The sequence below is a fragment of the Saccopteryx bilineata genome, chromosome 3, assembly GCF_036850765.1.
Source record: "Saccopteryx bilineata isolate mSacBil1 chromosome 3, mSacBil1_pri_phased_curated, whole genome shotgun sequence".
Classification (NCBI taxonomy): domain Eukaryota; kingdom Metazoa; phylum Chordata; class Mammalia; order Chiroptera; family Emballonuridae; genus Saccopteryx; species Saccopteryx bilineata.
This window is the reverse complement of record NC_089492.1, coordinates 252,699,944-252,727,089: the sequence shown is the minus strand read 5'-3', so window position 1 is coordinate 252,727,089 and position 27,146 is coordinate 252,699,944. Positions and strand designations below refer to the sequence as shown.

Here is a 27,146-nt window from a genome sequence, read left to right as displayed (position 1 = left end):
CTATATCTATATCTATCTATATCTATCTATCTATCTATCTATCTATCTATCAACTTACTCACAATAAAGAAAATATGAGCTTAAAGAAGTTAACACAGATAAGTCTTCCAAATTCCCAACCAGCAGTTCCGAAGACCCTTAGTCTATGAGGAATGGCCGCAGCAGGCTGCAGCTGTGTGTTGAGGATGGTCCGGGGAGTGTGCAGGACTCCCACGGGCAGCCCAGAGAGGCAGGAAACCCACCCCTAGCTGCTGCAGCTTCCGGTGAGGTGGAGAATGGGTATGACTTTATTTATTTATTTATTTATTTTTTTTACTTTATTTATTCATTTTTAGAGAGGAGAGAGAGACAGAGAGGGAGAGAGAGACAGAGAGAGAGAAGGGGGGAGGAGCTGGAAGCATCAACTCCCATATGTGCCTTGACCAGGCAAGCCCAGGGTTTCGAACCGGTGACCTCAGCATTTCCAGGTCGACGCTTTATCCACTGCGCCACCACAGGCCAGGCAGGGTATGACTTTAAAAGTAAGAGACAGCTAATAACAATAGAGGAAGGTGCTTTTCACATGGAATAGAGTTGTCCAGATAACACAAGGACTAACGGTGCTCCCTAACCTGTCCATGTCACGCCGCACACAGATAACACTGGTCTGGCACACTGGAGGAAAGGCTGCCACCTTGGGGGCTCCGGCTGCCTCAGGTCCCACTTCAGTATCTCACAGACGTATACCTCACAGTATCACACAATGTAGTGTACTCATAGTATACCAGTGTGCCATGACACACGTATTCTTTGCTTATCTAAAGGTAGAAAAATTATAGCAGAGAAAATATTCTAAATTCTGGCAGCAGTTGGCGATTTGTAATTCCACAGCCGCCCAAAATAGTGCAGGGAGAGTCATAACGACTTTTGCTTGAATTTGTGCACTAGCATTAGGAAGAGACAGGGCTCGCACAAGAGAAATGCAGTTAACAGAGCCTGAAAGTTTCCTTCTAAAGCAACTGCAGACAGATCAAGAACCCTCTACAATTCACACCCGGCATCATGTCAGGGTGTGACCATGGAGGACTGGGGTGTGGGAGCAGTCGACGTGAGTTGGCACATGGGAAGTAGAACAGGACACTGTCACAAAGCACAGCAAGCAAACAGGACAGGGCAAGGCAGTCCCTCACCAGCACCTTAGTGGGGAGAAACTGCTGGTTTTACACTTAGCCACTCGACTTATATTAGCTTATGATTTGGAACTTCTTTAAAACGTAATCATATGTATATATGTTAAACATAGCTCATTCTATGGGATAGATTAAACATTATTCAATCTAATTTATCTTTGTTCTTCTAAAATCCCGAGCTCAAAAGCTCTATATGGTGGAAATACAGAAAGGTCTCCTGAACTGGGTAGGTCCAGCGTACATTTCCAGTCACTGCCTCGCCTATCAGTTACAGAGACCAGATCACTGGCCTCTGAGCCAGGACAGAGCCGCAGAGGGCAATTTCTCAGTGTCCTCGGAAGCCAGCCGGCGCTGAGATACCGTGTAACGGGCTTCTTGGAAGGCAGGGTGCCCTGGGACAGGCGTATTGGTTACTATTACTACACTACTGACACACCTCCATATTTATCGGTAATTAGCCACTTTTAGAGCCCACTAACCCTGCCAGACGCCCGCTCTGCGACACTAGCCCCTCTCCCAGGGTCTCAGCTCCCCACAGTCCAGTCACTAAAGTGCAAAGCCAACAGCAGGATGTCGGCAGGCTGTGAGTATTTTGATCCTCACCAAGGTGAACCTCCACGCCTGCCTCCTCCTGAATGCTCAGGAACCCCGCTGGCAGCACCAGCTCCTTGGAGCCCAGGAGGGAACAGCGCTCCTGTTGGCCAGTTTTGCCTCAAGTCCTCAAACTAAAATAAAATGCCTTTTTGGCTCAACTAAACAGCTCGACCTCTCTCTAGGCTAGATGCCAGGCCTAGGGGAAAGAAAGGGCCTTTTGATCCCACAGCCACAGCTCTGTTGGAGGACTTGGCCTTTCCCTCTGAAGGTGAGGACGAAAGTCCTCCTCGGCACAGAGTCCAAACCCGGTCCCTCCCCAGAGGGGTCCTCCACCCCCCTCCCGTCCCACGCCACGTTCCTGGCGGCTTCCCCATTCCCTGTGATTTAAAAACTTCTTTCTCAGGAGACAGGACCCATCCTTGACACGTAAGTTCATCAAGTGATTTGGTGAGAACTCGACCCTGGACTATATATACAGTAACATCAGAGTATTGCCCTGCCATCTGCAGAGTCCAGAGGAGGCAGCGGGAGCTGGGCAGGAGAAAGGGCACGGCCCGCGGGGCAGGGGTTGGGGCGGAAGGGTCATTCATGGCGCAAAGGAGTTCTGCTGCTCAGTCAGGCTGTTGGGGCAGGAGGGCAAGAGCTGCATTTGAATAGACAATCAGGCATCGCTCTGGGAAGTAAGGGAAAAGCCAAAGCAAATTGGCCACAACTACTCACCGGGGCTGGTTATTGTCAGGAGGTCAAGCTGCCGCTGTTGCTGCAAAAGAACACACATGGTGAGAGCACTGATTTGGGCCAGAGACAAGCTTATGCTTAGCAGGTCAGGGTGGACATAAAAGGGGATGTTCAGACACCAGAGCAGGGTGCACTGTGGGTAAACTGGTGCCCACTCAGTGCTGCAGGGAGACAATGAAACTGGGCTGTCTTTTTAATTTGTCCTTGGGTGGTCACAGCCAAGAGGTTCTTAGAGGTCTTCCAGCCAAACCTAGGCAGGGTAGGGCGAAAGTAGGTTCACTGTTGTTCACGCGGAAAATAACACACTGATTAATAAATAATAAAACAAGAACAGACTTTGTGCTCAAGACCGTCAACCTGCTTTGCCCCGCCCTGTATTGTGTGCAGGGACCAGCCCTGGCCTCACTGGCTCGCCCCGGAGTGGGTGGCCTGAGGTTTCCCTGTGCTCACACTGGCTGCACCGGGAAAGTGGCCGACATCCTGGCAATTCTCTTTGCCTTGGGTCCTTACGTCCCTGTTACCCTCCTGATGTACCCTTCTAACCAAGATATGCCTGGGCAGGTTTAGATCTTGAATCTGCTCAGCAATGCTATGACAATTCCACTTCCTGATGATCAAACTATTCCTTCTCTTAACTGAATCTTCATCTCTTTGCACGATAGTTAAAGGAGCTAATATAAATATTTGACAGATACCCTCGGCCACATGGATGAGGCTGCATGTGTTTGGAGGTCTCTAGCCTTGGGTGCCCCAGGGGCTGAGAGCACCAGTATCTCAGGAGGGTCGCCTCCGCCACGGCGTACCTATGGGGAAGCTGTTCAGGTTGGCTGTCGCAGGAACCTGAGGATAGAAGAGTGGGTACTGGAGGCTGGGGGTGGGGAAGAGGTGAGCAAGCCTCCTGAAGACCTAAGTCGGGATTCCTTACGCCCCAGTGAGTTTCTTTCTTTTCCCTATACTTGCTTGTCCATAAATAGTACAGAAAATCTGTTGTATTTTTTTTTTTTTCTTTCCATTTTCCTGAAGCTGGAAACAGGGAGAGACAGTCAGACAGACTCCCGCATGCGCCCGACCGGGATCCATCCGGCACGCCCACCAGGGGCCACGCTCTGCCCACCAGGGGGCGATGCTCTGCCCATCCTGGGCGTCGCCATATTGCGACCAGAGCCACTCTAGCGCCTGAGGCAGAGGCCACAGAGCCATCCCCAGCGCCCGGGCCATCTTTGCTCCAATGGAGCCTTGGCTGCGGGAGGGGAAGAGAGAGACAGAGAGGAAAGCACGGCGGAGGGGTGGAGAAGCAAATGGGCACTTCTCCTGTGTGCCCTGGCCGGGAATCGAACCCGGGTCCTCCGCACGCTAGGCCGACGCTCTACCGCTGAGCCAACCGGCCAGGGCCTGTTGTATTTTTTAAAGGGGGTCCAAACAAGCTCCACTTTGGGAATCATTCCTACAGGCTACACATTGTAGAAATTTCTGATTACTTGGCATTTCATTTAAGGGCTTCTTTGCCATATTTCACCTTCCCTTCATTTTCCTCTTTATCTTCTCTCTCCAAGAAGGGCTTTCTGAAATTCTGCTTATGTCGAAAGGGAACGGCAGCAACAGTTTTGAGTACCAACTATAGGCCAGGGACAGTACCAGGAGCTTCGAGGTGTCACTTCTTTTTATACTCTTGGCAGTACTTCAGGGTTGGTATTGTACAGAGAGGGACATGAGGTTCCAAGAGGCGACATGATCTGTCTAAGACCACATCTTCATTAAATGGCAGGGCCAGAATTAGAATTCAGTCAGTCTAATCCTGGCTTGAAAGACTAAAATGTGACAAGGCACACACACTATTACAAGGATGCCTAGTATTTCATGGGCTCTCAATTATAAGAAAGACTTAGTATTGGTGTTATCAGTATATACCATATGACCCTTGAGTTATATAAGCTACCGCTGCCCTTCTCATAGAATTACAGATGCTTGGAACTCAGAGGTCACCGAGTCTGACCTGCTTCCAGGACAGGAGTCCTCTCTTCAGTGCCCCTACTCATTGTACAAACTGCTTTTGTTTCCTCCCCTTTCTTGATGGGGAACTCACCACTTCTTATCAGTCAGACAGCTCTACTTTGAACAGGGTTGAAACCTGCTTTCTTGTGATATCATCATTCATTCCAGCTGCCTCAGCCCAACCCAACAGTTTGGATAGATGAAGAAGGTCTGTGTTTTCTTCTCTGCAGGCTCAATATCTCCAGTTCCTTTGTCCTTTCCCCATTAGACCTGGCCTCAAATCTCCTTGCTCTGTCGCCACCCTCCTCCTCTATTGAACCTTGATCTGTCAAACCTCTTTTAGATCTCTCTACCCTGCTTCACGGACTTCTCCTTGGCCTCATTCAGATCGGAATCCTTTTACAGCCTCCTCAATCACACACCCCTGTTTTCCCGTCAGCTTATAACTCTCTCCAGTTGACATTTTCAAGCAAACAATGCAATTCCAAAATGTCATTGGCCTGCACTGTGAACATATATCCTCGTGCTGAAATGAAACACACGCGGGAGCTAGAAGGAATGCCAGAGCCGGAGCACCTTCCTCCCCCGCAGAGAGTTGGGCCAGGAGTACAACTGGCCAGCCGATGTGGCGTGGCACTCCCCTCATGCATGTGCAGAGAGCACAACGTGCCCTTCTATAAGCTTCACTCTCCGACTGCTATTGGGGATGAAGGTCTACTTATCTGAAAAGTGTCTATTTCCAAATGAAGACTTATATCTAAATGGTGACTCTGTGTCCAGGGTCCAGCAGAGAAAAAGGGAAGAAAACCTGACAGGAGGCAGACACATCTGGGCCCGTGTCCTGGAGGCTCTGTGTGGTTTGGGTGACTTACTCTCTGTCTCTGGCCTCGAGTGTCACACCTCTAAAATGAGTGAGACTGAGATGCCTTCTGTGACTGAGTCAGATACAACCAGAGACTGTGCTTGTGGGCTCCCTCTTCTGGTGTAGACAGTTCCCTGAAAATCCCTATAGCCAGGACACTAGGGACTCGAAGACAGAGTCAGAATTTAAAGGGGGTCAAGTGCTAAGCTTCCCTTTCACACTGCAATTTTCAGTGCACGTGTGTCTTCCTCTCTCTTTGAAGAGCGTCTTCAGGGCCTGGAACATGTCTTATGCCGTCCACGGCATAGGGTAGCCCTCGGTAAACATTTGCTTCCACTCAACTAAACCATTCCTACCCTCTCAAACCCCAAGCCTTTGCTAACGCCAGCCTTCCTGCCCAGCTTTACTTCTGATCTTCGTGGGGGTCCTTCCTCACTTCTCGAGACCTCCGTGAGCTCTTCTCTGCACATCAACACCCAAACCTAACCCCCTCTCTCCCTCAGAGCAGAATACATAACTCACTTGGCTCTCTCAATGCAACTTGTAGCACATACCTTTCGCATCACGCTCTGTCTTAACGAACTGTCTCCTTTGCTGTTTCTCACAAGGCCCTTTACTCAAGGACAAGATTATGTTCTTTCGTCTGTGTGTCTCCAGTGCCCAGCGCAAAGGCCTGGAAGGAATGTTTGATGTCATCTAGTTCATGTGATTCAACTATTGCCTAGTTCTCTCCTCAGTGGCCCCGATGGGTAGGAACTAATGGGCACTGAGAGGAAGCATGCCCTTCCTCCCCAGGCCTTTCTCTCTGCTGTGCCCATGGAGTTCCAGCCTCTGCGACTTTGCCCCCACTGTACCCGCAGCCAGCAGTCCTGTCCACCCACTCGTTGGGGAGACCTTCCTTCTTCTCCCACCCACAGGATCGCCGTCTCTCCTTGACTTCACCAGCTCCTACTGCCGGTGCCACTCCTCCCGTGGTGACTAAGTAACTCTAACTTGATGACAAACCCATTGAACCTACCGTTCACTGACATATGTGTGCGCCACCTAGTGGCCCAAGCTGACAAGTGTAGGCTATCGTTCTAACCTGTAGCTCTAAAATGGAACTGTAAAATCTGCAGGTTTGATACGCAAATAAAAACAAAAGTGTATGTTCAAGAATCACTGTGTAACAATTATTACCTAAGAAACTGGCATATCCGTGTAAGTCCCTCAAAGGCCTTCAAAATAAAAGTAATAAAATGAAAGGAACATTTTCTACTGCTAGTCTACCAAGTACAATCATTTGAGATTGCCAATGGAAACTGCATGGCATTTGTAAAAATATGGAATATAATTTGTGGAATCTGACCAATAAGGTACAATTAGTTTGACGCAGAGGGTGCATATTAGACATCAATAATTACTTAGTATAGTTAGTCACCAACTGAGAGATAAGGGTGTTTTACACGGAGATATATTGTCAAACTGCCTGGAAGGCAGAATGTGCAATATTAGATGGAGGGAAGGAAGTCAGCAATCCAGGCAGGTCTGGTGGGCTGACAGCGCCTGGGGAGGTGAGCGTGGCCCCCTGAACCACTAGCTGGCCAAAAGCTACAGTCTAAGGAAGGCAGGGCCTTCGTATGTGTTGTAGCGGTGTGTGTGTGGGTGCGCGTGTGTGCATGTGTGTGTTGCAGAATGGGGGGCATTCCTCAAGTGAAGGACCTCCACACCTAGACAGAGGAAAGTGTGTCCACGTGTGCCGGTACACTGTTTCATGGCCTCTTGGAGGAGTGTGGGTATCCCAGGGTTGGGTCAATCAGGAGTTGATGTGTGAACTCCTGGCTGTGCATGAGCCCTGCATCTAACCTCTCCTGGTAGAGGTGGTGCCCCATGGACATTTTGAAGAAACCCATTTCTGTGCTTTAGCTCCATGTGATGAATATCACGACTCCATAAAGGCCATTGGGGGTTTGCGGTTCCAAGGTCAACAGGAGCAATCTCTAAATCTGATATCAGCCAGGGACAGCCAGACATCTATAGTGGATGATCTAGAATTGTCTACCAGCATCCTTGTTCTAAGAGTTATTTATAGTCCCCCATACATCCAGTGCAAACTGCTTTTTTTTGGGGGGGGGTGCACACAAGAGAGGGACGGGGGACAGACAGGGACAGACAGGTAGGGAGAGAGATGAGAAACATAAACTCATAGTTGCAGCACTTTAGTTGTTCATTGATTGCTTCTCATATATGCCTTGAATAGGGGGCTCCAGCTGAGCCAGTGACCCTTTGCTCAAGCCAGCGACCTTGGGCTTCAAGCCAGCAACCTTTGGGCTCAAATCAGCAACCATGGGATCATGTCTATGATCCCACGTTCAAGCTGGAGACCCCACACTCAAGCTGGTGAGCCTGTGCTCAGGTAGATGAGCCTGTGCTCATGCCAGCAACCTTGGGGTTTTGAACATGGGTCCTCAGCATCCCAGTCCGACATTCTATCCACTGTGCCACTGTCTGGTCAGGCAGTGGAAATATTGTTTTGTTAACGTACTGTCACCCCCCCCCTCTTGCCACAGATGACTGTCCCGAGAGTGAAAGTACTAAAATGTGCAGCAGTTAGAAACCTTAACCAGGAATTATGGATTTTTCAAGGGTTTAATTTATTCTCAATGAAAACTATTGTTGTCCTAAGTTAAAAAATCTATCTTTATTTTTTTTCTAATTATGAAAACAACATATGCTTATTTTTGTCAGTTTCAAAATTTTTAAAGAATTCAGAAAATAAAAATAAAATCCCACTACTAAAAGAGAACCATAGTTAGCATTTTGGTGTATTTTCTGGGCCTCTTTTTTGCTTGTGTATATTTAATAAGATCATATTTTATATAAAATATAAAGTATGTTTTAATCTTATGCAACTTTATGTTATTTATTTATTTATTTATTTTTTTGTCTAGGCCAAGTCTTTGTTGTTTGTTTTTTGCAGTTATTTTTTTTTAATTTATTTATTCATTTGAGAGAGGAGAGAGAAAGAGAGAGAGAGAGAGGGAGAAGGGAGACACAAAGGGGGAAGAGCAGGAAGCATCAACTCCCATATGTGCCTTGACCAGGCAAGCCCAGGGTTTTGAACCAGCGACCTCAGTGTTCCAGGTTGAGGCTTTATCCACTGCACCACCACAGGTCAGGCCCAAGTCTTTGTTTTGAAGTATAAGGGTGTGAGTCACATGTATTTATTGTCATAACTAGTATATTTTGCTCCTACTACTGTGATTTTGTTTCTACTTGGTTATTTTATCACAAGGAGGCAGTTTGAAAGGCCCAGCTATTGCAGCCCAGGGACGTAGACAAAATCATCTGAATCTGAGGAAATTTCCTCTAGGAAATTTCCAACCTGGAAGATACTCTTCTTCATACATGAAGCCTCTCTGACCGCAGTTACAGAAAGCATTTTATAGAACGAGCTCCAGACTCAAAGTCGGAAAGATAAAGGTGTGAGTCCTGATTCTGTCAACTCTGTGCAGTATTATTGTACAAATGCTGCTTAGGCTAGCTGGCAACTAGGTACTCCATCCATACATGGAGGACAGGTCAACCTCCAGGAGCCTAACAGGAAGGAGAAGCTAAGATAAAGAGTAAGAACTGTTCTAACAGGAGTCAACAGACAGAGTAGAGGCACAATGGTTGAGAGAGCTAGGATTTCTGAGTTCAGGCGCCAGCTCTGCACTCCGAATTTGGGCGTCTCTCTGTCTGGCACCTAGCATTTTATAATAGCATCTTAACTGGTCTCCTTGCTTCTACTGGTGCCTCCTCCAGTTTATCCACATTGCAAGTGGAGCTAGATTTCTAGAATGCATATCTAAACACCCATCAGGGCTTCCACAGAATGAAGTCTAACTCTTCAGCTACTACGAAGAACTTCCAGGACCTGCCTTCTATGTCCTGTTTTCGGACTCTGAGCTCCAGCCACAATGAACCACTTCCAGTTCCCCAAATTTGCTGTGCTCTCACCTCTAGGCCTTCAAGACACAACACTCCTGCAGCCACCCTGCTTTGTCTGGCTAACTCGTACTGGTTATCAGCTCCAATCTCACGTGCCACCGCTTCTGTGAGTCTTTCTTGATCTGCCAAGGCTGGACTGGGTCTCGTCCTCGTCCTCTGACCTTCTCCATCACAGCACTCTTACCTTGCAGTGCCCTGTCTCCTCCTCCATCCTGCCCACGGGTGTGGTGAGCTCCTTGAAGGCAGAGGCTCCTCAAAGACGAGCCCAGTCCATCATGTATGAGGACCCATACATGATGCTCAGCAAAGATCTGCCTATCACCTATTATTACCAAGATGACAACTAGGCAGGTCCTATTGAACCAGTCTTCTAAAGAGGTCTTTAGTTTATTCCCACATAGCATTCACACACACACACACACACACACACACACAAACACACACAAACATACACACACACACCCATAATTTTTCATAAAACCCTTTCTGCTTCTGCCTTGGGGATCTGAGGGTTGGGCCATGGAGAATTCGGCCTTCTTCATCTGGATGGGTAATTAGGAGTCTACAGTTAAAAATGGACTTTTCATTTTGGTCACGAACTGCCTTGCAATTACTTCTCAGAATAAGAAAGGGACGTGGTGTTCTGGGAGCTTAGGGGCCTTTGATGTGCAGGGCTCTGCGTGGTAGAAGAGAATAGTAACTGATTATGCGTTCCGGTGTGCTTTCTGTGTTTCATGCAGGATCACTATTTGGGGAAAAGTTAGCCTTGCGTGGCCCAGACTTGAGCTGATTTAAACAAGAGCACCAGCAATCCCAGTGCATGCTGCTGTCACTGCGGAAGCCAGCCACCATGGGAAGGACCAGAGGACCGAGGCCCCCAGGACAGGGCCCCAGGGGCAGAGGCACGTCCACGTTTGGCTCCCGGGCTCAGCCCCTCCTCAGGCAGCCCCCTTCCACACTCTGTTCCTCCCCTCCCCCAGCCATTCTCATTTTCTAGGCACCTGGGGGTCTCATGCCCTCCCCCTGGCCTCCCCAAGTATAGCCTGCCCCTTAGAAAATATTTCAGGTGCTGCTGGCCTCTCTCCAATCTCACTACTTCTGATCTTTCTTCAGGATCTATTAATCTAAAATTAAATTTGCTTCTTTCTTAGAAAAATTTAATGATCCCTGTTGCCTTTCTGATAAAGACTCAAATTCTTAGCTTGATATTCAAGGAGGATTGTGAAAAATATCTGTGAGTCTTATGTGCTGTTTACAAAAGTATATAGTTTTAATATTTTAATATAACCTCATATTTAGAAAATAAACAAGTTACTTATTATTTTCAGACCCAAACTATAGGCAATAAAGGTGGGCCTGATGTTAATCAGTGCCACATGTGAAAGACTGGCTGTCCCCTGGCCGGAGGAGGAAGTGGGGAGGCCAGCCACCTGTGAGGACAGGGGCAGGGATTATGGAAGTTTGGCCAACGTCTGAAGCGCTGCGCTCATGCCCACGCCCCACTGAAACGGGACAGGGCCTTCCATCTGCCCAGCCACACTGCCCACCAGCAGCTCAGCTGTTCACTGCCGCCCACCCCTGACACTTCCACGTCTCCTCAGCTAAACAAGCGATGTGCAACACGGCCTTCCCGGATAGCACTGCACCTTCACTGTTAGGCACTTCATTTACATATCTGTAATAAGCAAGTGTCAGTGGAGCATCTACCCCGTGCCAGGCACGTTGCTGAGGTAGGAAAAGACACAGCCCTCGTCTTCAAAGAGGGAGCTAAGAGTGAAGAGGAGAAGACAGACAACTTAAGCAAATAATCATACAATATTAATTAATTTAAATTACGGTGAGTGCCCCAAAGAAACATATGGGTAAAGGTCATATGACCAGGGTTCAAAATATCCTTCAAGCCCACCTGGCCCACTGGGTAATGCCGGAAGCCCCGTCCCTCACTCCCCCGCTTCACCCACTTCTAGGGCAGCGGTTCTCAACCTGTGGGTCGCGACCCCGGCGGGGGTCCAACGACCAAAACACAGGGGTCGCCTAAAGCCATTTGGCGACCCCTGTGTTTTGGTCGTTTTCCGATGGCTTTAGGCGACCCCTGTGTTTTGTGTTTTGGTCATCGACCCCCCCCCCCCCCCGGCCGGTGAGAACCGTTGTTCTAGGGGAACCTGAGCAGTGGCTGAGGCTCAGCCTCCCTACTGGGCACCTACTCCCACCAGGATAACAAAAAATGCACTAGCTTTGTACTCAGGGAGACACAGAAGGCCACTCGAGGCTGAAACAGAATCCCCCGACTAGGGGTCAGGGTCTGTGGGAAGCAGAGCGGGGTGTGACGGACGCGGGGCGGCGCCCCTGTGTGAGATGCTTCAGTGCAACTCGCCCAGTAGTTCCCACTCCTGTAGCTTCCTGTTGTTGGGAAATCCGCACAGGCAAGGGGCCTGCGCCCCAGGGGCGGCTTACAGGAGCGTGGGCCCAGCCCGGTGGCCTGCACGAATGCCGGGAGCGGCATGGAGGGCAGCTCGAGGCACCACCGTGGCCGCACAGGCGGTCTCCGAGCCCGTGCTCAGGAGCTTCTGAGGCCGGCATGGTTGCCCCTTTTCACAAACGAAGACGCTCTGGGTCAGAGGTTAGGTCACTTGCCTAAGGTCACAGCGGCTGAGGAGCAGAAGCTAGACTCCAACTCTCGTAAGGCTGGCCTCTGAAGCCCACGCTGGGCTGTGAGAAACGGGAAGAAGCCCCAGGCAGAGGGGCAGAGGGGCAGGCGGGCTGCGGAGGGGTCCCTGGTGGGTTAGAGCGGCCGCAGCACACAAGGGAGTGGTAGAAGCTACACTTTAAATGTGACCCTTTCTACTTTTCCTTTGTGGTGATCACAGTTAGAAATTCTATATTTACCTGAGTTTACATTCAATTACTGTCATTCCCATTATAATCTAAGGTCCATGACAGAAAGGACAGGGCTTAGCTCTGCTGGCAGAGTGGACTCTGTTGAAATATGTGTTAAATGACTGCACACGGAAGGCTAGCTCAGGTTTTAAAGAGGGCTAGGTAAACAGCTGGAGAAACTCTCACTCCTACCAGGGAGAAGTGCCACATCAGGAAACCCAAAGAGTCAGAGGCAGGTGTGTGCTGGGGGACTTCACTGCCACCTGGCTCTGGAGGAAAGACCTGTGTGTGCATCAGGAAACAGCACGCGGGGGCCGTTGTGAGTCAGAAGATTCCACACCAGGACAGACTGCTACTCCCCACCCTCCGCTCCAGTGTTGTGAGGCCATGGGGGGACCTTCAAGAACAGATATGGCATCTAAAAGTGCTGTTGCTGTCCTTGGCTGGTTGGCTCAGTGGATAGAGTGTCGGTCTGATGTATGGACATCCCAGGTTTGGTCCTGGTCAGGGCACACATAAGAAGCAACCATCTGCTTCTCTCCTCCTCCTTCTCCCCTTTCTCTCTCTGTTCCCCTCCCACAGCCAGTAACTTGATTGGTTTGAGTGTCAGATTGGTGCTGAGGATAGCTCAGTTGGTCTGAGCATCAGCCTCAGGTGCTAAAAATAGCTCTGTTAATTTGAGCATCCACCCCAGATGGGGGTTGCTGGGTGGATCCCGGTCTGGTGCATGCAGGAATCTATCTATCTCCCCTACTCTCACTTAAAAATAAATAAATAAGTAAATAAATAGAAGAGGTGGTGCAGCTTAGGGCTGGAGAGAAGGTGCACGTGGCTGATGCATGCATACCGCACACCATCTAAGTAATTCAATGGTGTTCCACATTGTAGTTAGATGTTTACCTGTAAGTCTCTCTTTTCTCCCCACCTATATCTCTTCCCTCTCCATTTTGTACTCTTTAACCTCTGCCTTTTCCTCCAACATCAGGAGCTAAATATTTTTCATATCTCTGTATCCTTCTTATACATGATCTCAATAGCGCTTCAAGAAGTTTGTTGCAGTCTGACTAGGCAGTGGCACAATGGATAGAGCATTGGCCTGGGATGCTGAGGACCCAGGTTCTTAACCCTGAGGTTGTCAGCTTGAGCGCAGGCTCACCAGCTTGAGCATGGGGTCACCAGCTTGATTGAGCATGGGATCATAGACATGATCCCATGGTCACTGGCTTGAGCCCAAAGTTCAGTGACTTGAGCTCAAAGGTCGCTGGCTTGAGCAAGGGGTCATTCACTCTGCTGTAGCCCCCCAGTCAAGGCACATATGAGAAAGCAATCAATGAACAACTAAGGTGCTGCAACAAAGAATCGATGCTTCTCATTTCTCTCCCTTCTTGTCTGTCTGTCCTGTCTGTCTGTCTGTCTCTCTCTCTAGCAAAAAAAAAAAAAAAAGTTTGTTGTAGATGTGATGTTGGCTTGTTGTTGGAGCAAGTGACATGATTATAAATTCTCTCTTTTAATATGTTTTGAGTAAGTTACAACTTTTCTTTTGTAGAAACACAGTTTACAATTTGAAAGAAATGCCTTTCAGGCCTTCAGTTTATACTTTTAAGGCTGTGATCGCTCTTCCTCCTTCAGGCCGCCAAGAGTTGGCCGAGTGAGGCTGTTCCCTTGCATTGCCCCCGGGGAGATCAGCACAGAACTGCAGTCCGAGGACTTTATTTCCAAGTAAAATGAACCGAGTCCACAGAGGAGGGAGCTGCTCAGCCACCTGCCCCACTGCTCTGCCCTGTTCACTTGTAGGCCTCCTCCTAGTGCCTAGAGACACACAGGGGCCTAGAAAAAAGTATTTTTTTAGAAAAGGCAAGGAAAAGGGGTGATGGAGTGAAGGCAGGAGGAGGACTTTAGGAATCTGTTCCGAATTCCAATGTCTTATTGTTTATTTTATTGTTTTAGCTGAAGAGTTATCAAGAAGACTTCCTTTAGGAAGTGGTAAATAATAGCCCCTAAAGCACGAAGACTGTTTTACTCTTCCCTGAGAGAATGAAGGCACCTTTTAAGACCGAACAGAAGGCCAGGTACCTGGACTGGCCAGGAGGCCCTGGCCACCCTCTGTCTCCGGGCTAATGGGTCTGTTGGTGCTTGACATTTGGTTCTTAAGACTGTTAGTATCTCCTGAAACACTGCATTCTGTTTGGTTTTTTAAAATATTCGATTATTTAATATATAACACAAAGTCCAAAAAAGAATTTGAAGAAGCTTACATTAAAAGAACACAACAAAATAAAAGCCATGTAACTAAAGACACAGAGAAAAAGAAAAATCAGAATAGGAGAAACGACATGATGCTAGATGTGAAGTCATATGCTAGATAGTCCATTCACTTGGTGGGGTACAAATTTGGCTCTCAGCTTTTAGCAACCTAGGCACAGCGGAGAAAGCTCAGTTACAAGATACCCAGTGTGCTAAGAAAAAAATCAATCAAACCAACAAATAAAAACTTCAAGTAAAACAGTTGAATTAAAGAATCTCTGCCTTCCTGACCTGAGGTCTGGGGGAAATCTCTTCCTAGGGTCCTTTGAAAGGGTATTTGGGGGGCCTAGAGGGAGACAGGGTTTGTCCAGGTCACGCAGGGTCACACCAACGGAGCTGTGTTTGGAACCAGCAGACCCGGTTCCCGTGCAGCCTTTGAATAAAGCTTACGGAGCACGGAGATGGGTGAGGTGTGGTGGTCAGGACAGCACGAGGGCCAGAATAAGAAGCCACAGGCCCGTGACCAGGATGAGAGCCAAGGACACTGAGCACAAACCCTAGCTTGTACACTCGCACGTGGTCACGCCCTTGAACTTAACCTCTCTCTCGCTTCCACATTTCTAAAATAGGAATGGGATGAAAAGAGTTTTTGAACAGGAAAATAATATCACTCAGAATTTTTATATTACAAACAAACATTACTGTATTATGGGATAACTGTAAAATCTACATCTTTTTAAAAGATAATATACAAGACTCAATAAAACAGTCAAGTTTCAAGGTCACTGTCCCCTCCTTAGCTGGGGGATTCAAAGGCTCTCTCTTCTAAAATGATCTTATCATACTCCTACTCCTGTAAGCGTCCAATAAAGTATCCCCCCCCCCCATTCTTTAGATTCAGTAAGTGTGCAAAGGCATTCACGGCAGCTCTGCACAGAACCATGGTAAGGACTGAAAGAAAGGGTGGATCAGAAACACATGGAAGGCAGAAGCTGAGTGTTCTGGCCTCGGCTTTCCCACCCATTGCTGCATGAGCTAGTAATTTACCTTCTCTGAACCTGTAGCTACCACACACTGGCTAATTGACCATGGGCGAGTCAGTTAAATACTTTGAAATGTGTTTAGCAACCCACCTACTGGTAAAGCATGTAGCTTAGCGCTTGGCACATAACCTCTGGGTAAATGACACATAGGCTGATAAGACTTTTAGTTTTTATTCTGAGACGCCTTGCTTGGAAAGCCTTCCTTCCTCAGTCTCTCTACGTGACTTCTCTCCTACGTCGTCACCTCCTGGCAGCCTCGTCTCTCTCGGGCTGGGCTAGGTGCCTCCCTAGGACCCCTGAACACCTGGGGCTGCCCATGGCCTCAGGCGCTATCAGGGTGGGTTGCAATGATCTGTGAGTATTCCAGCTGTATGTGCGTGTGGGCAAGGACGCTGTGGGATTCAGACTGGCACCCCCGGCTCCCGCCACTGCACTTGGCACAGAGCAGGCCCTCAGTCATGTTTGCTGAACTGCACCAAACGGTGGAGTTCCTGTGGAAAATGTCATGATATTCAGAATAAAACTCCGGCATGGGAAGTGAGGCAACATTAATCTGCGTCCCCGCCCAGTCAGAGCGATGCCGCTGCACGATGTCAGTAATATATGCTGCAGGGAGCAGAACTGCCAGGCCATGACAGTCTGTTTTCTGCATTTGACCAGCTCTTCTGGAAGCTTCATTCCACGCTGACTGACCATGAGTTTCCATAAGAAATTGCCAGCTTGATTATGGGGAAAGAATCCAGATCTAATGTTCTTTGTAAGCCTGGACAGAAGGTATTGTTGCTTGAAAAATGGAACTGTCTAAATTAATTTTCCTGAAACAAACATCTCTGCCAAATAAAAGCAATGCATAATAACAACCCATAATTAAAAGCAAAATGGTACCTTTTGTTATGTGGAGAAAGCAAATGTGTTCTCCACAATAAATAAATAAATAAATAAATAAATAACCAAAATGTTATTTTCTTGGAACTCTAGGGACACATCTTGAATCTGAGGAGAGGGAGTTGTGCATGTATATGTGCGTGCGCATGCGTGTGTGTGTGTGCGCGCGCGCACGTGCACGCATGCGTTTAGAGTGGGGTGAGGGAGATGTCTCTTTTTGTCTTCCTCCTCTTTCTTTTGCTTTTGAAAAACAAACCATTAATCTCTGATTTCTGAACAATGCAGCCAGAATATTCTTAAATCCTATTACACTTTTAACAGACCAGGAATTGGGAAAGTGAGGGGTATTAATATTTGTTGAACTGCCCTTATTTTCTCTTGACTAATTTTGCTAACCTATTTTTAGTGTATTTCAATACACACACACACACACACACACACACACACACACTAAACTGATTAACTCTTTCTAGAAGAGTAGAGATGTTTAAAACTTTAATTGAACATCTACTTGGTAATAAATGCTTTATTTATATTTTCTCATTTTATCTTCACAACTCTTTCAAAATGCAGGTATTTAACCCCTGTGTTACAGATGAGGAAACTGATGCTCAAAGAGGTTAAGTAAGTTGCCTAAAGTCACATAGCTAGTAAGTGACAGAGCTAAGATTTGAACCAAGCTTATGGCTAAGGAGCCCATGTCCTTAAAAATACTCTGTCCATAGTATATAAAACATTAAATAATATTGATTATATCAAAATAAAGAGAAAAATACACAGAAAAGCTCAACATCTAAACAGCCATTTCTGTTTCTTCCGTGCTGTTTTCTAGTTCTCAGTATTCGTGCTTATAATGCATGGCTATTAATGATATATGAAAAACAAAGATGTAGTCATGGCAGAAATATGATTTTGCTAGTTTCTGCATTCTGCTATTTTTAGGTTACATTTATATCATAAGAAGTTTTCCAATTGTATGACCAAGTCACTATAAACATTATTTTAATGAGTTCATAATGTTCTGGTTAGTGAAAGTGCTTAGTTTACTTAAGCACAGGACATTTAGGCTGCTATTATTTTGCTATTATAAATGGCATTACAACATACATCTTCCTGAATACAATTTTTTCCTTCATTTGGATTAGATTATTTCTCTGGGATAAATACCCAAGAGTGGAGTTACTGGGTCAGAAAGTATGTACCTTTTTTATTACTCTTGATAGATATTGCCAAATTGCTTTCTAGTAGGGTCATTTCAAGTTGTACCCCAGGAACAGTGTGTGAGATAAAGATTTTACTGTAGCCTCGCCAGCATGGGGATTACAACTTTCAAAAACAATTTCTTTGTTAATGTAATCGTTAACATATGGTATTTGACCATTATTTTAATTGTCTTTTTAAAAATTTTTTTGATTCAGTGGGTTTAAACTCTTTTTCATTATCTTGTTCATTCATTATATTTTCTACAGTGAGAACTGATTTTCCGCATTTATCTGTCCAGCATTCAGATTTTAGCTCTGTTTTATTTTAAACTCTTAAGAGAGAAGTACCTCTCTTGTACTTGGTTCACTATCTTTAGAGGCACTGGAAATACCCAGTTTTGCACCAAATAATAATGCTCACTCCTAATAAAAGGGCCCTTTCTAAAGTATGCAGCCCAGATGGATCCCACTGAAATTTGGAAATACTCAGCTAGATAGTGCTGGTATAGGCTCGTGAGGAGTTAAGGGTGATGATGCTCTGAGCTCCTCCCCTCTCCTTTCCCCCTTCTAGGTACTGATGATGTCACTTCCCCCAGAGCATGAGGAGCTCTGCAGGAGACCCGGACCCTGACTGGGCCTCTGTGCAGGGGTGGGTTCCCCCACCCCCATCCCTTTAGATGTCTCACTCGAAAATTCTGTAGAAGAGAATAATCCAAGGGCCTCCTGCTTGGGAGGAGGTATGCCCTCGCCCTCTGAGAAGGCCAAGCAGGCTCATCCCTGTGACCGTGAGGAAAAGAAGCCGTTGGCTTGTCTGACCTGGCCACAGGGAGTTCTCTCGGCACACACCTGAGGTTCCACGTTGCAGCCGACCAGTGCCAAGTATTTGTGTGTGTGTTTTCTCTTTTGCTTTGTTTTGGGGATTTTGTGGGCTATTGCTATTTTCTGTGGATATCTTTTCTTCTGAGAATTTGATGGAAAAGTTTGTTTTAGGCTAGGATGTAGGTGTTCAAGACCCTGAATAGTAGCCTTCTACTCTCTCTCTATAAATATCATTGAGCTCCTCATTTTGATGCTTCCGAGGATAGCAGTCACTCAGTTAGCCATAGATGCGCATTGTTTAGGACATATTGTATATGCAGCTCTGTGCTAAGCCCTGGGACCGGATGGGAAGTGGGCCCAGGTAAGCACTTTCCTGGACCAGGCATTTTGCTTACCTTGACTCACAGAGGCCCCCACAATATTATCAGGTATGTTTTCATAAGTCAGTTTTATAGATGAAGAAACCGAAGTTCAGAAACATCAAGGGAGTTATCTATGATCATACAGCTATAAGTTGGTCTCCCAGCCTCTTCTTCATTGCCCTCAACCCTTTGTGCACCCAGCAACCTGAGTGAAATTTCAAAAATGCAAATCTAGCATGCTGCTCCGCTCTTTAAAATTTCCCATTGGCAAAAGAGTAACATCTCCACTCCCTGCCATCACTGCTCATGCCTGCCTCCGTGCCTCCGTGCCTCCATGCCGGCCACCACTCCCCTCATAGTGCAGGCTTGGCCAATATATGCTCTGTCCTTGCCACGTCCCTCCTGGCACAGTTGTTCCTCAGTTAGCTACTTCCCACGTGTTTTTTCAAATCTCCGGTTATGGGTCCCTTTCATCATTAAGCATGATCTGACTGTCCCAGACTGGCTTAGATGACATTCTTCCGTGCCTGCGCCACCTCCTGCCCCTCCCCAAACACAGCACTTTGGCTTTCATCCTGTCATTGTCTGTTTATTTTCTTACTCAACTGTGGGCTCCTTGAAGGCAAAAACTGACTCGTTTATCATTGTCTTCCTTATTTACTCACAGCACACGGCACAAAGTAGATGCCTGCTATAAACTGAATGTGTGTGTGTACCCCCAAACTCATATGTTGAAAATTAACCTCCAGTGTAATGGTATTTGGATGTGTGGCCTTTGGGAGGTGGTAGGGTCATGAGGGTGAACCCCTAAAGAATGGGATTAGTGCCCCTTATAAAAGAGACTCCAGAGAGATCTCCCCTTCTGCATGTGAGGACACAGCAAGGCGGTGACCATCTGTGACCCAGGAAGCAGGTTCTCAGTAGACACTGAATCTGCCAGTGCCTTGATTTTGGACTTGCAGCCTCCAGAACTGTGACAAATAAATTTCTCTTAGTTAATAAGCCAGCCAGTGTATGGTATTTTTGTTATAGCAGCCAAAACAGACTAAGGCAATGCCCCTAGGTATACTTGAATAAATTAATAAATGAGCGAAATTTGAAGAGACTACAGAATTAGCAAACAGGTTGCCATCCAAGAGGTTAGGGTTGTTTTTCTGTTTGTTTGTTTTTCATTGTTCTTTTTTGTAGCTACTTTGAGGTGCTGGATGTTCCTGTTTAGCATTGGTGGAATAAATAATAAAAAGTTCTGATCATCAGTGAACAAAGAGGAAGGCATTATTTGTAGTTGATCAAACCTTTGCCTTCTCAGCTCTAGTCCCCTGGAGGGCTCGGCCCCCAGGCCGCCTGCCAGCACTCTGAGAGGACCAGCCGGCTCTGCAGTTCCCCCGGGCTTCCCTCCTGGCTCTGCCTCGTTCTAGCTCCTGCTCCCCAGCGGCTACCATTGAGCAAATGCCCACCAGGTGCCAGACACTGTCCTCTGTGTTTTATTTCTCTTACCTCACATCTCTGATTCTTGTTAACAAACCTGAAATGCTGGTACCACCCTTCTTATACAGATGAGAAAACCGACGTTCAATGCCTCTTAGTTACGTTTTCTAGGCAGCAGTTAAAAAGTTCCAGCCTGGGATTCAAACCCCAGTCTCACTGATTCCAGAGTCCATGCTCTTTTTCTACATCATGCTCCGCACTGCTTCTCATAGCCTTCTAGCTATGAGTACACAGTAAGTGAATAAAAAAATATAATGAATTATTTGCATTCTTCTTTTGAAGCATTGCAGTTTCTTTGAATCAAACCTTTTCTTCCCTGAGCCGGCTCCTATGTGTGGGCAGATGGCAGATGGTGACAATTGTCCACTGCTTCTCTGAATATTACATTTGTATCCTATTCAAAAACACACTTACAAAGATGTGTCTGTGGATATAGATGGAGCACAGAATAGAAGATACAGTTTTCTTCATTGGCCTATTGTGTCCCTGAATGTGTCAATATTTTTTCTCTGCAAGTGGAGCACTACATTGGATCCCCTCTTGTCTCTGCTTCAATGGCTTTGTAATTACCAGGCACACAAGAATTCGGCAGCTGGCCCCCTATGGAGAGAACACAGGCTCCAGCACTTACAGGAGTTGAAAGAAGAAAGAGCTCCTTGTGCTGAAAGGGATGTATCAGTGGCCTCTTTAACCAGGTGTGTGCGCGTGTGTGTGCCCGCTGGCGCTCCTGTGCTTTGTGTATCAATAGAAAGAGTGAAAGTGAGAAAGGGCAAGAGAGAAATAAAGCAAGAGCAAGAAGGAGAGAGAGATAGAGAGACACACAAAGAGAAAGAGTCAGAAAACAAAACAAGATAACAAAGCAAAAAAACCAAAAACAAAACAAAAGGGGAAAAGAAGGTGAGAATAAAGACCCAGCTCTCTGAAACTCAGCTGAGGGAGCCCTGGAAGGCTCTCAGAGATCTTCTAGTTCAAGGTCAGTAAACTAAACCTGCAGCGTGCGAGTCTGCTGCCCGTTTCTGTCTGCACAGCCTGGAGCTAAATAGGGTTTACATATTTTTAAATGACTGAAAACAAAAAATAAAAATACCTCATGACATAAAAATTATATGAAATTCAAATTTCAGTGTCCACGATGTCCACAAATAAAGTTTTATTGAAACAGTATCACTTGCTCATTCACATTCTGTCTATGTCTGCTTTTGTCCTACAAAGATGAAGCTGAATGGCTGAGACAGAGTGTTTGGTCTGCAAAGCCTGAAATATGTATTGCCTTTTACAGAAAAAGTTCGCTAGTTTCCTGATCTAGAGCAAACTCCAGACACAACAGCCACCTTGAAGGTAGAGGTCATCTGCATGTGATTCAGATCTGAATACCTGGAGCCCAGTAAAGGGTCTAGCACCAAGACTGGCTACAGAATGTGCAGGTCCCCAGGCAAAATAAAAATGCAGCGTGCTCCTTATTCAAAAAAGCACGATGAAAATGCCATTAAACTACTAAAATATAAAGCCATTTCCTTTCTTCTGCTATTTCTCTCTCAAACTATCATGACATTTTTTATTTGCTATTTAATATCATGTTCCTTTGGGCGTGGGGATAGTTGCAGGCTGAGTGAAGAGCATCATGGTGTCCTAGGGCCCCAGCCTGAGACTGGGTATGTAAGTGGCCTGCTGGCTGGGGGAATGCTCTCTCCCCACCCCCATCCCCCACCAGTTGCCAGCTGGGGGCAAGGACACAGAGACAGACATTTCCCTGGCTGCCCCAATCCTCAGCAGATGGCAATCCCCAAGGGTATTGTGGCTCTCACACTGGGATAGGCTATGTGCCAGGACGGGGGTGGGCAAGAGGCTTGCCCTTACTGAGCTGTCTACTGAACGTACCCTGGCACTGCCACCCTGGGAAGCGAAAGGCTGGGGTCGGCTCGGGACTCCAGAACTGAAGGAACCCAGCCTGAGGAGCTCTGGAACTGGTGGCAGGCAGGGCTATGCATGAGCCCCCGACGCCAAGCCTCTGATGCGTGTTTTATTGCCTCGTCAGATTTTGCTTGTAAAACACAAGTTCATAAATAAAGTTACTACGAGCTTTAAGACAGCAACCACAGAGCATGAAATCCCCAGCGCAGGATCCTTCTGAGTGCGGGGCCCTGTGTGGCTGCGCCAGCACGTGCCCAGGAAGCTGGCCCTGCCCCACACACGCCGCAGACTGCAGGGCTGCTGCCGCCTGAGTGCTCCTAGATGAGACTGTCATGGTGGAAGAGTACCTGGATGCTCAGCTCTACCACATCCTAACTCAGAACCACTGTTTCTTCACTCTCAACTGTGTATCTCTTTAAGGGTTCAAGAGTGATATTAGGGAATGACAGTGGTCTGAAGCTTGTTGGTCAGTTTCACATTTTTCTGGGAGCAATCTCAGGCACCTTAGTCAGCCACAATTCTTGCTGGTATCACCACATTAGCTTCCATTTTCATTCCCGAATCCCAGGATATTCAGGGGTTTCAGGACGGTGAGGGAAACGAGCCTACACACCATTAGCTCCCATCTAAGTCAGCAGAGCAGTGAGGGATGCCAGAGAGCACTGTGGGACTCCACGGGGCAGTCCAAACGCGCTGGCATGGAGCGTGTCCTGAGGAGAAGCCTAAGACCCTGGGTAGGGTAGGTGGAGACGAGGGAAGGGGCTAAGGGGTGCAGGTGGAGGCTTCTGCATGAGCAAAGGGCTCAGAGATGGACAAGAATGTGTGCACCCAGGGAGTGATGACCATTCCAGCGGGACTGGAGCACAGAGGACAAAGAGGGCATGTGGGAGATGAGCCTGGGAAACGTGAGTGCACAATACCGTCTTCTCTGCTCCACTCAGGAGCTTGTATTTCATTCCTGAGGCCACAGAAAGCCACTGGAGAGTTCAGTGATAGAGAGACAACTTGCTAATGTGTGCCCTTGGCCATGAACAAACCTGCCTACAGGGAGTGAGAATGGCTCAGAGCTGGTATGCCCACTGGAGAGGCACACCCAAGTCAGGGGAGTGGGAAACAGTGTCCGGAGAGGCTTCCATGGACCCGTCTATGCTAGGAGCTTTTTATATGTACTGGAACATCTCCTCTACAGCTGGGAACCGAGGCTCAACAAGGCTAGTGTTCCTCCGAAGACCACAGGGAGGCAGAGCTAGCATCCTGCCTTGGCCTACCTAACACCCTTGTCCAAACCCTACTGGTGCTCCACTCTGCTTTTCAAGAATCCCAAGCAGACAGCCCAAAGCTACCTATTTTCCATGGGATGAGCCATAGCCTCTGTCTAAAGGCTCCTCCTGAACTTCTAGGTAGAAGTGACCATTCTTTTCATTTTGCTCCAATTGGCCCCGCTTATTACTGACGCTGCCCATCTGAGACCGTGGACGCCTCAAAGGTCTCTCTCCTCTTTGAGTTCCCAATGTCCGGCACAGGGCCTGGAATGGAGCAGGTGATCAATCCCGGTTTTCAGAATGAGTGAATCAATTAAAGACTACACTAATTCATTAATTAAAGACCTCTCTAATTCATCTTGGAGTCCGTGACCCTCTTAACTGTAAGCCAAGGCCAAAAGCAACCCTTGCCGTTTTCAAGAGGAGGCCTGCTGAGGCTAAGGGTTGGGTGGGTGACGTGTAGTTCCAGCATTGGAATGGAACTCACAGCAAATACTGTCCACAGACAACACAGCTGCTCAGGCTAATTTATGTTCACACCAGGGCCAGCCCAGCCCCCAAAGCCCAGAGCTCTTTACAATTCCAAAATGATTAAAAGCATCACACAAACCCATATTTTCCATTTTTATTAAGAGCACTAAAGCGGGCAGTGCTTTCTGCATGTCAATGGGGAACCACTTACCAACCCAGGGAGAAAAGCCTTTTCTCAGATGGCCAAGGCAGGGTCCTCCACATCCCGCCCCGGGCACCCTTCTGCCTCTAAACCCCACCGTCCTTCTCTCCTTCAGAGGAGGCTGCCCACTTCCCACCACACCAGGACTGTCTCGCCTAAGCCCACCTTTGCCTACCTGATCAGTCAGAGGCATAGCCCTGCTTAAGATCTCTACAAATTGCCTCTGTCCTAACAGCTCGGCCTGACATCTAAGGCCCTTTACAAGGGTGCGAGCTGCCTTTCCAGTCCCAGTCCTGTCTTTCTGACAGAGGTTGACATGTCCTCAAAATACCCAGGATGTTTTTTTTCCCTCATTCTCTAAACCTTTGCCTGGGGCATTCCCTGGGTATAGGGTGGCTTGCCTTCCTTTCTCTAACTGGAAAATATCTATTTCTTATCATTTGAGATCTAACTCAGTTTTCACCTTTTCTCAGAAGCAGCGCTGGACTTTCATTGTTCCTCTTCTCTAAGCGTTAAGTTCATTTCCGTGCACCTTGTATTGAACTGAGTGTGCTTGTGCGCCTGTGAGCTCCAAGCATGGAGCCCGGCATAGAGTAGAGGCTTGGTGAATATTCAATAAATGAATGAGTCAGTGCACTCTAACTTCCAACAGTGTCCCAACACAGGTGACACTGAGATGTGATAAAGACCTTGCTTTTTATTTCCCTACAAAAGCAATCTGAAGAATATAAGAGCCCCAAACCACATCCACTTGTGTGCTTGCACTTGCACTCATGTAGTCTGCCTTTCTTCATGTCATTAGGGAGAAATTCTCCCTCCCTCATCGAAGGCCATGCCCTCAACTCGCTCCCTTCCCCAGATCCCTTCCCTTTCCACCTACTCAAGGACATCACTCCAGCATTTTTGCATCACCAATTTTTTCTAGTTGACTAGATCATTCCAAACAGTATAAAAATGTGTTGTTACTTTTTCCATTAAAAAAAGAAAAAAGCTCTAGGCTGTGGCCAGTTGGCTCAGTGGTAGAACATCAGTCCAGCATGTGGGTGTTTTGATTTCGATTTCCAGTCAGGACACACACAAGATGCGACCACCTGCTTATCCAACCCTCCACCTTCCCCTTCGTTTTCTCTCTCTCTTCCTCTCCCATAGCCATGGTTCAACTGGTTTGAGCGAGTTGGTCCTAGGTGCTGAGAATGACTCAGTGGAGTCTCTGCCCCAGGCACTAAAAATAGTTTGGTTGCCAAACAGGGCCCTAGATGGGCAGAGTATCGCCAGTAGGCGGCTTGCCTGGTGGATCCTAGTGGGGGGCACATGCGGGAGTCTTTCTGTCTCCCCTCCTCTAGCTTAAAAATAAAAAGAAAAAGGAAAAAAAGAAAAAAAAAGCTCTAGGTTCTATTTCCTCATTTCATTATTGTTTCATTTTTCTTCTTTCCTTGAAACAGCAGTCTAAATCACTGTCTCCTTATTCCTCATCGCCCCTGTCCTCTTGAACTCACTCCAGTAAAACTTCTGTCCCTACCCACTGCTGAAACTGCTCATGCCAAGGTCTCCACGATGTCTGTGTTAAAGGTAATGGTTGGTTCCAATCTGCATCTCACCTGACAGATCAGCAGCACTGGAGCCTCCTCCCTGCACCACTTTTTAAAACCTTGACTTTCAGGATACCACACTCTACTAGTTAGCCCCTGTTTCACTGGCCTATTCTTCTACAACTCCTTTGCTGGTTCTGCTTCTTCTCCCAGACATTTTAACCTTGGGATGAGCTAGGCTCAGTCCCTGGAAATCTTTTCTCTTCCAGCTATATTCACTCCTTAACGGTCTCCCCCAATTTAACAGATTCCAAGATGCATACCCAGCACTGAGTTTTCCTTTAAACTCCAAACTCATCTCCAACTGTATCTTCAATATCTCCATGTGAATGTTTAACAGCCACCTCAGCTTTAACATTCTAAAACCAAACCTCTACTTCCCTTCTCCAATTCTGTTCCACCCACAGTCTCTCCCTTCTCATTTAAGGAAACTTGACATATCTATCCTTCCCAATGCACAGGTCCAAAAACTTGGCGATATCTTTGACAACGATCTTTCCTCCATGTCCCATATCTAATCTCTCATCGAATCACATGGGCTCTGACATTGGCTCTATCTTCAGAACAGCTAAATTCTGACCACTTCTCACCACTTCTATCTAGTCCCTGTCACCATCATTTTTCTCCTGGATTATTGAAATAAGCTCTTTACTGGTGTTCCTGTTTCAACACTTGCCAAATACTTTAAGACTGTTGTCAGAACATCATTTAAATTATGGTAAAACAAGACAAGCCGGCTCAATCGCTTAAAAGCTGCCATCCCACCATAGTGAAGCCAAAGTCCTTACAATGTCTTTAAAGGCTCTGTCTGATCTGATGCTCCATTAGCACAGTGACCACATCTCCCATGAGCACAGTCCCTCTCTGTCACTGTGTCTGCCACTGGCTCCCTGCTGCGCTCGGAGAACACCAGTCCTGGTCCACTGTCATGGCTGCTGTGCGTCTGCTCCTTTCGGTGAAAACACTTTCCCAGACACCCACATATCGCTTCCCTACTTCCTTCACAGTGATGTCTCCCCTGACGATCTTATATAAAAATCTTAATTCATTCCTTTCCCTGTACCCCTGTCCACACTCTCTCCACACTCCAACTTCTCTTTATTGCTTTATTTTTCCTTCATAACAGTGTAGGGTGATCATTGTCCTAGTTTATACCTCTTTACCCAGTGTAATTATTAGTAGATTTTGGCTTTAACCTTCAGAGGGGTCCTGATTTGAACATAAATTAAATAATCACCTTACTTGCCATCACCTGGTATAGTAAATATTTTGCTTGTTTATTTTGCTTATATATGTTTTCCCTTTTTATTTTTTTTTTATTTTTTATTTTTTTGCATTTTTCTGAAGCTGGAAACAGGGAGAGACAGTCAGACAGACTCCCGCATGCGCCCGACCGGGATCCACCCGGCACGCCCACCAGGGGCGACGCTCTGCCCACCAGGGGGCGATGCTCTGCCCATCCTG

General features: G+C 47.0%; 1 protein-coding gene across 1 annotated transcript in view; it reads right to left on the bottom strand.

The window, feature by feature from the left end:
- Window positions 1–27,146, bottom strand: part of AGBL4 (AGBL carboxypeptidase 4) — a 1,318,466-nt gene that overhangs the window by 323,545 nt on the left and 967,775 nt on the right. The window contains exon 6 of the mRNA XM_066269248.1: window positions 2,484–2,523. Coding sequence (XP_066125345.1) covers window positions 2,484–2,523 — 40 coding nt within the window. The remainder of the gene's footprint in view (window positions 1–2,483; window positions 2,524–27,146) is intronic.